Source organism: Motacilla alba, chromosome 6, assembly GCF_015832195.1.
Source record: "Motacilla alba alba isolate MOTALB_02 chromosome 6, Motacilla_alba_V1.0_pri, whole genome shotgun sequence".
Taxonomy (NCBI): domain Eukaryota; kingdom Metazoa; phylum Chordata; class Aves; order Passeriformes; family Motacillidae; genus Motacilla; species Motacilla alba.
Genome location: NC_052021.1, coordinates 33,130,307 through 33,143,202, shown reverse-complemented (window position 1 = coordinate 33,143,202; position 12,896 = coordinate 33,130,307). Strand labels below are relative to the sequence as shown.

Sequence of the window (12,896 nt, the reverse complement as noted above, 5' to 3'; positions counted from 1 at the left end):
CCCATGCCTGGAGGGATTTAAAATCCACGTGGATGTGGTGGTACCTGGAGACATGGGTGACCTTGTCAGTTCTGGGGAATGGTTGAAGATCTTGGAGGACTTTTCCAGCGCAAGCAGTTCTGTGACTCGATGCATTCTGTCAGTTCAGCACAGAGCTTTAAGCTCTGTGTTCACCACACAGCAGTGCCTGAGGAGCAGCAAGAGGAGATAAGGAGTGTTTGGCTGTGGGACCTCCTGGGGAAAAGCCCTGGAGCTGCTGGCTCCTTGCCCTGTGCGCAGCAGCTCCAGGCTGTGCCGGTGCTGAGCTCCAGTCCCTCGCAGCTCTCTGATCCCGCAGGGGTTGGTCAGGCCTCAGGAGCTGTTCCCTCACTCACATTAAAACCACAGAGCACTGTGTCTCTACAGACAGTGCAGGTGTGGTATCAAAGCTCCCCGAGGGTTTCCTCAGACCTGAGCACATTTCACAGCTCACTCCAGCAACTGGTTCATCGTGGAGCGTCACCGTTTCTTAAAAATCCCTTCACCAGGATTTCTCTCCTGGGAAGCTGAGAAGCCTCAGAGAAAATGAAAACAATAATTATCTCATTTGCTTCTGCTGTGTTTTGCTGCTTTGGAATGTGGTTTGGAGATTGTTTATCCAACAGGTGGTTCTTTGATTGGTTTAATGTGAATTGTTTTGATTTAATGACCAATCAGGGCCAAGCTGTGTTGGGACTCCGGAAGGAGTCACGAGTTTTCTTTATCATTCTTTGTAGCCTTCTGTCTCTATCCTTTCTCTGTTTTTTAGTATAGTTTAGTATAGTATTCTTTAATACAATATAGATCATAAAATATTAAATTAGCCATCTAAGAACATGGAGTCAGATTCTCATTTCCTCCTCCATCTGGGGAACGCCGAAAGTACCACATTGGAGCCATGGAAAAATCCATGGTGGGCCCAGTGCAAGCTCTTATGGAGAGGAGAGCTTGGGGTGTAGTAATTACATATCTTCTGAACAGAGAGAGACATGGTTCTCCCGGGAAAATCCTGGGAAGCTGTGTAGAAGTTGTGAGAAACTTAGACAAAATTCAAACAATTATTATCTCTCTTTCTGTAACCATTGTTTATAGATATGGTTTTCCAGAGTGTGCTATTCATAGTTCACCAATAGTGTGAGAGGATTCCTAAAGGTCTTAGGTCCACCATTGTTTCTATAAGAACTGTAGATTTCTAATAATAAAGTGTCTTCTCATGCCTTCAAATGATGAAGTCTCTGTATCACCTTTGGCTGTCCCCAGTACCCCGTCAGTAATACTTGGGGGGGCTGACAAAGCTCTGCTGCTCCTGTGCAGGCAGGAGGAACTGCAGTTACCAGGCAGAGAGTGCTGCTGCTGGAAGCAAACAGAGAACGAGACTTAAGAGGTGTCTGATTATCCTCATATTATTGATGTTGTCAGCTGGGGCAACTCCAATGATTTCCTGCCAAAGAAATAATGGTTTTTAGGATCCCTCTTCCTCCGTGGCGAGTTGCTCTTTGCCACCTCAGTGTGCAGCAGGCAGCTATCAGCACATCTCCTTTCTTCTCCCGGTTTTATTCCTCTCTGATGTGTCACTGTCTGATTAGAAGCCCTTATCAGCCAGGGCTGCTCTCGGATGTTTTTTATGTTAAGCCATTTGTCTTGTTTTGCAGGTCTGCAACAACAAAAAGAACTGTCACTGTGAGGCTGACTGGGCCCCTCCCTTCTGTGACAAGCCAGGCTTTGGTGGCAGCGTGGACAGTGGGCCCATCAGACAGGCAGGTCAGTGGGAATTCAGGCTCCACCTGTTGTTTTTTTTTTCCAGGATAAAGAGTGGAAATTGGTCAACCTCAGAAAGAATTATTTCTACACATTGTTAATTTTACAGGATTTCATTATTCCACGCCGGTTTTTCCCCAGAGTGTTGGAACATTAGTGACCTCAAAGAGATGTTTCTGGTTTCTGTCTGAGGACATGACAGGACAAGCAGTCTCCTCCCAAGTACATGTATAAACTAAATCTCAATGGGAAATAATGTCTGTTTTCATATGAACAATACTGTTCTAAACCAAAATGGGTCTCTCCTCTGCATGCCAGATGCTGCAGTGGGTGGCAATACTGAAATTATGACAGCATGTTTATTTCCATGACAAAGCTTCCCATCACGATTTCACTACTGAAAGATTTTTGGTTTTTGAAGATAGCAAAGAAGCCCTGGCCAGGCAGTGAGCAGGCCGTAGGAAGAAGTTAACTCCATGTGATTTTTTTGCAGACAATAAGAGTTTGACCATAGGAGTGCTGATAACCATCCTGTGCCTTACCTTTGCTGGATCAATCATGTACCTCAAAAGGAAGACTTTCATGAGGTGGTTGTTTACAAGCAAGAAGACAACAATAGAGAAATTAAGGTATGCCCATTTTCCCTAATTATATTCCAGTAGATATTAAGAAAAGGAAGCAGTAAACACAGCAATTCTCATCATCGTGAATGTGTTAGGAAGAGCCAGCCTTGACAAAAAATATTCACCATTATCAGCAGTGTTTTCCCTGGGTTGGTTTAATTTCATTGATAGGCAGTAAATAACACAGGTATTGGTTTGAATATATCCCTCTTTCCTTTTGGGATGAAAAATTAAGCAGCAATGGAAGTATTGCCTTTATTTTCATTTGCCTGAAACAGTTTCATTACACTGCATGGCCTTTTATCTAAACTCAGCTGAGTGAGCTGAAACTTTCCTATTTGAGGTCATTACTGTTTAAATGTTAGATTCATTAGAATAGTCTCCTGGGTGTTACAAAGCTGCATTTCCACAGATTGCAGAAGCTAATTTAACAGACTACTGGTTTCTAAAAAATCAATATTTATTTTTATTCTTGCAGGAGTGCTAGACAATTTTTACCTTCCTTGTTTACTGTAACCAGGCAGAAAGTCCTTCCAAAATGCCATTCTGAAAAGAGGCTCCTGTTTAAGAAAATGTTACAAAGCAGAACTTTGTGTTCAACAATTAAATGTTTGTATTGCAGGTCTGTGGGTCCAGCAAGACCTTCCAGTTCATCTGAGCCAAATCATGTTCATACCATATGTGTTAGTAAAAACCTCATTGTGAAGCCACAAAATACAGCCATACAAAAAGTGAGTCCCTAAATATTTTTTTTTAAAGTGGGGGAAGACCAAAACCAGGTCTCATGTATTTTGGATCTCAATTAAATTATTTATTATAATACAATAATTGCATTAACTTAATATCATGTAGGACTAACATTAAGTAAAATGGGAGAGGATGTAGGCTTCAAAATTCATTTATGGCTTCCACGTTGAATACAGGTGGAGCTGTCCAGAGCAGAAAAGAAATAGTTTTGTCTCTAGGAGAGAAAATCAAGGGACTGCCATGGATTTCAAAGTAGCAATAGGCCAGGTTTGATGGGGCTTGCAGCTCCCTGGTGGGAGGTGTCCTTGATCATGGCAGGGGGTTGGAACATGCTGGTCCTTCAGATCCCTTCAGACCAAACCGTCCTGTGATTCTGGGCCAGCTCTTGAAATGTGTAACTTTGGTGGATGGTTGAAATGTATAACTTTGGTTGGATTATTGAAATGCATAACTTTGGCTGGATTATTGAAATGCATAACTTTGGTTGGATTATTGAAATGTATAACTTTGGTGGATGGTTGAAATGTATAACTTTGGCTGGATTATTGCAATGTATAACTTTGGTTGGATTATTGCAATGTATAACTTTGGTGGATGGTTGAAATGTATAACTTTGGTGGCTGGTTGAAATGTATAATTTTGGTTGGATGATTGCAATGTATAACTTTGGTGGATGGTTGAAATGTATAACTTTGGCTGGATTATTGAACTATATAACCTTGGTGGATGATTTTTCCCAGAGAGAGGGCCCCAGGCGGCCGCTGCCGTATCAGATCATTGACATCAGCAACCCTGTGAAGACACACGAGGTGCCACCTTTAAAAACACCCCAGAGAGTCCTGCCACCCCTTCCCCAGCTGCCAGGCCACCAAGCTGGGCCTGAGAGACCCCTGCCAGCTAATCCTTCACTGAGGTTCTCCCAGGTAACCATTGATCCTCTTCTATGTAATATTTACTCTGTGAGTGTCTGGAGGAATGAAGTGTTTTCTCATCTTTCCTGCTGCACTTTTCCCACAGTATTTCCTTTATGCTTTCTGTGAGTTTAGAACTCTGCTGTGGAAAAATTGCCTTGTGGCAAGTGGGGCTGTGATCCAAAAATTTAGGATCCTGAACTCTGCCTTCACCACTCAAAAGACAACAGAACAAACACATTAGAGGCAAACCCATCTCTGCAGCTGCCCAAGCAGAGGGGGGCTGCACAGTTTGTTAGTGAGGTGCCAAGCACAGGGAGAGAGTTTAGGGAGTCACGTTGCAGCTGTGATGTGCAAGAGCAAAAGGTGTGTTAGCTTGATGTGCTTCTGCCCTGCCAAAAGCTGCATGAAGCACAGTCTGTCTTTCCAGAGCACAGACCTGAAAACCACTGTTTCATGCAGACACAGCTTTCACTGCAATGTTTGAGTAGAGATGGTAAATATTTTTTATTTTTTATTTTTGAATAAGATGCCTCTCAGGGCGATAGACAGGGTAGGTGAAGCTGTCTGTATTAAACAGAGCCTTTTCTTGTCACTGGCTGCTTCCTTTTGGTGGCACTTGTGGAGTGACTGTTTCTAAGCAGAGCACCCAGGCTGTTCCTGATCTGGGTGTGGTATGAGGTGAAAATGAAGTGAATTAAAAGTTAAATTAAAAGAAGTTAATTAAAAGTTAAAATAAAGTTGTTAACGCTAGGCTCTCACGTGCAGGAGCCCTGAGAGCTGCTCGAGACCCTTTCCTGGGGCTGGACAGGAGGAGACAGCTCTGAGACAGTGCTGGAGTGCAGGGCTTTGAAAAGGGATTGGAAAAATGTCAGAAACAAACAGGGATGAGAGAGGCTGCCCAGAGAAGTTGTCAGGGTGCCCAGAGAAGCTGTGGCTGCCCCTGGATCCCTGGAAGTGCCCAAGGCCAGGCTGGACAGGGCTTGGAGCAGCCTGGGACAGTGGAAGGTGTCTCTGTCCATTGTGGCAGCAAATAAAGTGTTTCTAGATTTCATTTTTTCTAAGTCTCAGCATTGTATCACTCAGGTTAGACCAACTTTTACAACTGCAATCAGTGTTTCATTTGCTTTTTTGTCTTCCCTTTTCCATGTTCCCAGCCATTTTCCTTTCCAGAGGAGTAAGGAAAGCTGATTCTTTCTAAAATATATTTTTTAGGGAATTGGAAGCAGTATTGATTCTTGTTGCTTGTCTTTAGCTCCAATGGTCTCATTGTTCATTTTCTTGTATTCTCTAACATTCTGCACAATTCACGATGGTCAAAGGGAAGATTTCAAGTGCAAGTGCTTTTCTGTTTCTAAAGCAGAATATGGCTGGGGAAAAGGCTTTCCAAGGAAAAGGAAAAGGAAAGATTTTTCATTCTGATGCTGCATCTGCACCTGCCCCAGCCTCACTGCACATCACAGCAGCCCAGTGCTCCCCTGCAGCTCGTGGTCCTAAATCCTCGTGCTCCAAATGCCACTCAAAGTGCCAGGTGGAACTCCAGACCTGCAGTACTACCACTAGCAAAGACTGACAGATCTGAAGCTGCCAAAAAGCTTTTCAGCTTGGCAGCTCAAATTCGTTGTGACAGTTCCTTCATCAAGCAAAATATCATTTCCCCATTTTCAGTCTCTGCATGGAGCACAAACAGGGGATCAGCTTAAGGCAGCCTAAAGAATGAGCAAGAGTGGATTCTTTCAAAATTATATCATAACCTCAATATTGTCAGAAACAGCTCCTTTTTATATCAGAAGGACCAAAAAAACACTTTGGGGGGAGAAAATCTTTCATTCTTAAGTTAATTTTTTTTTCCCCTCAAAGCTTGGAAGTAGCAAATTAGCTTAAGAATAGTTTGGGATAATAAATATAAATGCTACTTCATGTATTGCTTCAGCTCTCTCTTGGAAGCACATCCAGAAGGTCAGCAAGAGGAAGGACTTGAAAAATCATTGCTACATTCAGGATGTCACCCAGATGCTCAGTGCTGCAGGATGGTGCTGTAAATTATATAAAATTTCCTTCAGTTGTAAGTAAAATAGTTAAAAAACAAAGACAACACGAAATAAACCAAACCAATCAACCAAACAAAAAAATCCTCAGTGAATTAGCTCTTGCCAAGTTTAATATTTAATTATCTTTTGACTGGAAAACAGCTTTTCCTTATTTCAGATGCTCTTGCAAGGCAAACAGTCTTTATTTATGGCCAGATTCACAGTCAGTATAAATCAGCAGAGCCCCCTGTGAGTCAAGGGAACAGTGCAGGTTTATCCTAACCATGGGTTCAGTCCAGCCATTTGAATTTGATCTCTTCCTCTTGATTTTGTTGCTTTCAGCATTCAGTTGCTGCCTCTGACACTCTCATCCTCTTATTATCAAAATATGTCTCATATTTTACAGCTCATCCTAATGCCAGGAAATAGAACTTTTTTAACTTAAAAATTTTACCACTTAAAAAAATGGGTTTGCTTTTTCCTCAGTCAAACAGAGCTCAGCCCAGCTCCTCCTCCTCCTGCCACAGTTATCCTGGGAATATCTCTCCTGTGAGACCTCAGCCTGGCTGTAGACACTGAGGGCTTTCACTTTCTTCTTTAAAAATCAGTGGGAAAACCCTGGAATTTCATGCACATGATGTCTTTGGAGCTGCTCAGTATGAAAATTGTGGTTTTTCATTCCAATATTTATCCCCAAGCAGGGCCTGAAAGCATTAAATGCCAGGTTGTGGATACAAAATGGACAAAGAAATCCACCCATAAACTCTTTGTGAGGAAGGGCTGAAGCTTTGTAGGGGAAGAAGTGGAGGAAGAGGAATGAGGGAAGCAGAGCTGTGGTGGCACTGTGAGCTGTGCTGCAGATTCCCAGCACATCAAAGGCTCTGCAGGGCCCCACACGAGTTAACACACAGAGTTTGGATTCTCCTGTGGCACAGAAAGAATAGAGGAGACGCTCCTGTAATCAGTCTGGGGGATAGGATTTATTTCTTCAAAGAGCTTTTCCTCTGTTCCTTGGGTTGTGTGTTCCTGGTGGCATCTCCTCTCTATCAAGTGCTGCTCCATTTTGCTTCATCTCAGCCACCATTTATTCTCCAGCTCCATTTTTATCAGAGCTCCCTCCCTTTTTAATTTTTTTCTTTCATTTACCCTTTCCTAGCAGCTTGTCACCACATTACACTTTCTGTCAGAACACTTGGCTGCTTCCTCCCTAAGGGTAGTTTAACTTGAGGACATTTTGAGTGGGAAATGAATGAATAAATAAATCAGGAGTTGGGCCTGTGTACCCATCAATACTAGTACTTGTTATGCAGAGAATTAAACAGAGGGTGATCATTATATGCAACTTCCAAATGTAGTTTGTGGCAAATTTGAACTTATTATATATGAGATTACCTTAAGCTCATGTTTTTCATCCTTATCAAAATGCCTGTGGATAATCAATCTGCATTTCCTTCTTGAAAGAGCAAATATTGCCATGGAAAGTAAAAAAAAAAAAAAACCAAAGGGATGCTCAAAACAAATAATGAAAAGTTGGACTTTATTCAGCAGGAATTCATCTCTGATTTCTTGTTTGGATCACATCTTTCAAAGGATCCTTAATCAGATTATGCTTGTAAACTCTTCTTGTTTCCTTTAACTTTACTAATGATACTTATGACAAACTAAAAATAAGGAGTAAAATTCCTTGGGAAAAGCGTGGCTACGCAGCTCCAGTAGTAGAAAGACCTGAAGTGAGTTTTGGGGGTAAACTGGAGAGATCTGTGTGCCCTGAGCAAGCCACTTAATGTGTCCCAGCTCCCCAGAACGAGGAGCACAAACAGCCAAGTTTCCCTGTTTGCAGGGACCACCCAGAGGAGCCACTGGCCCAGCCTGACAGCAGATGACTTCTGTTCTTTATTAATCGAGCCTTTAATTCCACTGAATGAAGGCACAGCAAAAAAAAATTCCACAGATGCTCCCAATCCAAACCAGACTGGGGCACTTTGGTTTTGTGGCCATCTGAATTTCCATTTTAAAGTCATGTCAAGCCACATTTCTACAGAACTGCTTCTACAAAGTTGTGTATTGAATCTTTGCTGTTTCCATTTACCACCAATTAAGTATTGAGTCAGTAGAGATGCACCCTGCACTCCTAGAGCAAGGAATCAAAAGTCATAAAATCATGAAAATATAGTACTAAATTTTTGTTTTAAAATTAGAGTGCCAGCTTATTTAAAATAGGTTACTTTTTATTCATTTATCTGGTCATAACATATCTTCAATTTAGGTTTAGATTAGGTGTTATTAAGAAATAGTGGTCTCAGTTTTACCCAGAGTTGTGGCTGCCTCCTGGAAGTGTCCAAGGCCAGGTTGGATGGGGCTTGGAGCACCCTGGTGATACTTTAAGTTTTAGCTTTCATATTTTACAGATTCTGTACTGCATTGGTGTATAACTCTGAACTTCAAATAAAGTGTCAGCAGTTCTCCTCACAGCTCAGTCAGACAGAACAATCTTTTTGCAGCCCCAGAACCAAGGTCACCGCTGCAGCTTCAGCCCCAAAAAATGCAAACAACAGGGAATTGAGGAGAGCAAATTTGGGAGGATGGGATTGCAGGAATTGGACAATTAACCCCAACATGGAAATGGACCAAAACTCATAAGAGTGTGAGAACTCATGACACGCTGTCCATCTTGGGTCCATCTACATTAGAAATAGAATCAATATAGTCTCCTATATTGTAGCAAAAATACTGCACAAAGAAACTTTGATTAAACTCCTGGCTGTCCATTCCAGTCAGATATTCTGAAAGCAACAACATTTCAACATTAACCCCAGTATGGAAACGGACCAAAACTTACAAAAGTGTGAAAACTTGTGACCCGGGATCCATCCTGGGTGGAGCCTTGGCCAGGCTCTTGTACTGCCCAAGGTGTGTCCTGTGAAGGCCTTTAAATAAATCCCTGCTTTGTTCCTTTAAATCCTTTAATTTTTATCCCTTTAACCTTTATTCTTTATTCCTTTAACCCTTTAACCTCAGCAGCCTCCCAAGCCATCACTGGGACCACGGAAGGTGTCCCTGCCCATGGCGGGGGTGGCACTGGGTGGGCTTTAAGGTCCCTCCCAAGCCAGCCCAGAGTGTGGCTCCACAGTTGTATGGCTTTATCTCAGCCGTGGCTGTGTGGAGGGTGTGATGGCCACTCTGAGCACTGACAGGAGCTCGTGTTTCCTGCAGGAGCCCCCCAAGCCCAGCGCCCCTCGGAAGCCTCTCCCCGCTGACCCCCTGGGCCGAGCGCGCCAGGGCCCCGCCGGCCGCCCCAGGGCCTGGCCCCACGGCAGCCCTGCCAGGTCAGTCCTCATCCCGATCCCTCGGGATGGCACCGGTGTGTTTTCCATCTGTTTGTACCTCTGCAGCTCATCAGTGTGTCACACAGACTCCATATAGGTGTGAGCTGCTGCTTCCCCATTTTGGGCAGACGCAGCAGTTCCTCTCCAGGCCCGGCCATCGAGGACACCTCGCTGCCTCAGGCCGCAGAGATGGAAACAAAAGTGAGGTTTGGGGGGAGAAAACTTGAGGTAAAAATTACTTCATTAACTGAAGCTGTAATTGGAATATTGAACCCCAATATGCAAATGGACCACACTTTAAAAAGTGGGAGAACCCATCATCCATTTCTGGGTGTAGCCCCTGGGGGGGCTTCGTCTGACCAAAATGTACCTGAAGGCCCTTCAAGAAATATAACTCCTTTTTATTCCCTTAATTTTGTTAGCCTCTGTTTTTAGGAAGTCCCAAAAAGGTATCAATCCTAACACCTGGATTTTAGCATTTACAGCAACATGGCTAAAATGGCTCAAGGAGCAACAACCACTTCCAACATCATTTCCGTCTCTAATTTTACTTCTCATGCTGCTTCTCAATGGGAGTGCACCAGCACAGTTGCTCTGACTCCCACAGAATATGAGGATTTATAATACCTGTGAGGGTTTGACTGCAAACACCTGGCTGCATATTTAGAAAACTAACCAATAAATAATGACTTTTCTCCTCAGACTCCCCAGTCTGAATTAGGCTGAGAACTGAATGCTGTTAAAATCAGCCTCCAAAAAAGTGATTTCCTGATCACCCATTTCCCAAGGAAACATCAGTTGACGTTATATGAAAATATTATCCAAAAGATTCAAAAAGCACAGAAATTGTGCACTTCAAAAAAAAAAATGTTTGAAAAAAAATAATCAGGAAGTGGAATAACTACACCCAATGTTAGTGGGTTTAGTCCATGCTGTTTTCTTACCCAATATTCCTCAGTTTCCTGTGAATAAATTGAGCTCCAAGGAAGATAAAAGTGTTTTAAGCTACAAGAATTCTACCAGTAAAGCACATAAGTGCTCAGAAACATTAAAAATAGAATCAGTATAATCTCCTGTATTTTAGCAAAAATACTGCACAAAGAAATTTTGATTAAACTCCTGGCTGTCCATTCTAGTCAGATATTCTGAAAGCAGCAACATTTCAGGCTGACTCCTGCAGCTTTTGGAGACCACCTGGAATTCTGCAACATTACAGACATTTTTGATCAGGTACAAAATGGATGAGCACCCAAAGAAATGGAGATTAAGTAACAATTTTCTGTTTTCTTTCTTTCCAACAGACCTGCTCCCAAACATCTACCACAGGTATCCAGGTCCAGCAACACTATGGATGGGAAATGAGTAAAAAACCTGACACCTTTATTTTAAAAAGTGAAGACAGAAGTTTGCACTATCTTTCAACTCCAGCTGGAGTTCATTTCTATGACAATACTTAGAATTTTTAATGTTTAAAACAGCATTATTTTTAAGAATTCTGAGCTACTGCCTTTGGTGCTGTGCTGTGCTATGGTGCTCTGTATACTTGCTCAGGTACTTGTAAATTATTAATTTATGTTGAATATTTATTACAGTGCAGTGCACTGTAGTAGATATTTTTACCACAGCTGAGTTTTCCTAAAAAGGAAACCTTTTTTTTTTTTTTTTAATATTTCACTGAACTTGAATAATTCTGCTCTGTTGGTCCTATGTAGATTTCTTAGTTTTGATCTTGAAAGAGTGCTGATACAGATCAATGAAATGTGTAAACAGCTCCATCTCAATGGTCCTTACCCAACTTCTGAATAAATATGGCAGGGTAAAAAGACAAAATCTCTCCTGGAACTGGGTGAAATGCCCAATACCTGCACACAAGGTGTAACCTGTATGGAACAAAAGGCTCACTCTGTGTCTGCAGCTGTACTGTAATCTCAATTTTCACGTTACTGTTTGAGATCTCCCAGCCATCTCTGTGCTCAGAGAGGATGCATCCACCTGGGAGAAGTCCTCTCACTGAAGAAGTACTGTATATCACCAAACTGTGGTGGTTTTAACCTCATTTTCCACAAACACAGCCTGCTTAGTCCATATTAATGCAGATATCAGGCCTCCCTGTGCCATCTCCTTTTTGATGCTTTGGTAATTAAATTCCACCATCTCATTGTTGTCCTGATTAGACTGGCAGTGCATTACACCCAGGGCTAGGGGGAAGCCAAGAATTACAAAGAATTACATTTAAAAATCAACTTTTATATTATTTCCTTTTGCCTCACCGCTCTGCTTATCACCTGTATTTTGCATATTTACTACTGTTTTGTATTAAACTTCTACAACGTTGCTCTGGGTTTCTTAATTCCCAAATCAAAATGTGTATTTTAATACATAGACTTGGATTATAAAAAAAAAAAAAAAAAAAGTTCATCTCTGCTCTGTGATTACACCTGATCTCTTCTGTGCCTTCTCAGTAGCACTGCTGAACACAGTTTCACCTGTAAAAACAGCAGTTTTTAATTATCAGTTGAAGCAGAGGGAGAAGGGACTGTCACCTTTAATGGTTTCCTCATTGCTTGTGGTTTTTGTTTCCTTAAGCAAAAATAAAAAGCATTGATAGAAACTCACATCTGGCTTCAGGAAGTGTCACTGCATTTCATTTTCCCAGTTATTCCCCCTCACAGCAACACGACCTTCATGTTGATTGGGAAACTGAACAAACCAAAATCAACCCCAGCTCAGTTTAAATTCAAGAATTTAAATTCTTAAAGCAGCTCTAATAGCAGCAACAGGGCTTTGTGTGTAGAGAATCACACCAGAAGGATGGGGCAACCAAAGTGATGCTTTTTATGTACTTTACATATTTCTGTATTTTAAATAGTAATTTTTTGTATCTGCAGGAGGGGGTACCTCCATTTGAAGCAGCCACATGGTCTCAGTTTGCTTTTTGAATGCTCCCATTTTATCAGAATTCTTCTGCAAATTGCTGAAAACCATAAGGGGAAACTGGGGGTAGTGAAAGGCGACATGAAATTACTAAAACGTGTCTGTTATCAGCATCAGGAGTTCTGAATTGAACAGCAGCAGCTTAGGTAAGACTTGGCACGGGTATAAACTCAAACATGACCAACCTAGGCAGGCTTAAAAGTATAGAAAATAGAAATATCCACACGGGGCACCCACCTGTGTCCCTGTCACTTCAAGCACCCACCTCACCCATACCATGTGTCCAATTTCTTAACTATTCCCTCTAAAACAAGCACAGGTATCCAGAGACAGGGAATTTAGTCCTACAGTTAAGAAGAACATGTTATCTACCAGAATTACCATCTAAGACGTGGCTAAACCTTGAGATTTCTAGATGTCTGGGGAAAAAAACCAAACAATTCTTTATCTGAAACACAGGTAACAAAACCCAAAGATCCCATAAAAACTAACACCATTACTTGACACCAAAAAAAGTTCTTCCTGAATAGTGCAGGGTGATTTTTTTCA

The 12,896-nt window shown here is 42.0% G+C and overlaps 1 protein-coding gene across 2 annotated transcripts in view; it reads left to right on the top strand.

Moving 5' to 3' along the window:
• The window catches only part of ADAM12 (ADAM metallopeptidase domain 12), a 181,017-nt gene extending 168,989 nt beyond the window's left edge, over positions 1-12,028 (top strand). The window contains exons 18-23 of one of the 2 annotated variants that reach the window (XM_038141010.1): positions 1,671-1,779; positions 2,270-2,405; positions 3,022-3,130; positions 3,887-4,069; positions 9,301-9,413; positions 10,715-12,028. In XM_038141010.1, the coding sequence (XP_037996938.1) occupies positions 1,671-1,779; positions 2,270-2,405; positions 3,022-3,130; positions 3,887-4,069; positions 9,301-9,413; positions 10,715-10,775 (711 nt within the window). In that variant the 3' untranslated portion in view covers positions 10,776-12,028. Of the gene's footprint in view, positions 1-1,670; positions 1,780-2,269; positions 2,406-3,021; positions 3,131-3,886; positions 4,070-9,300; positions 10,494-10,714 lie in introns of those variants that run through there. The other variant, XM_038141009.1, reaches the window with a different exon arrangement.
• The last annotated feature ends 868 nt before the right edge of the window (positions 12,029-12,896 follow it).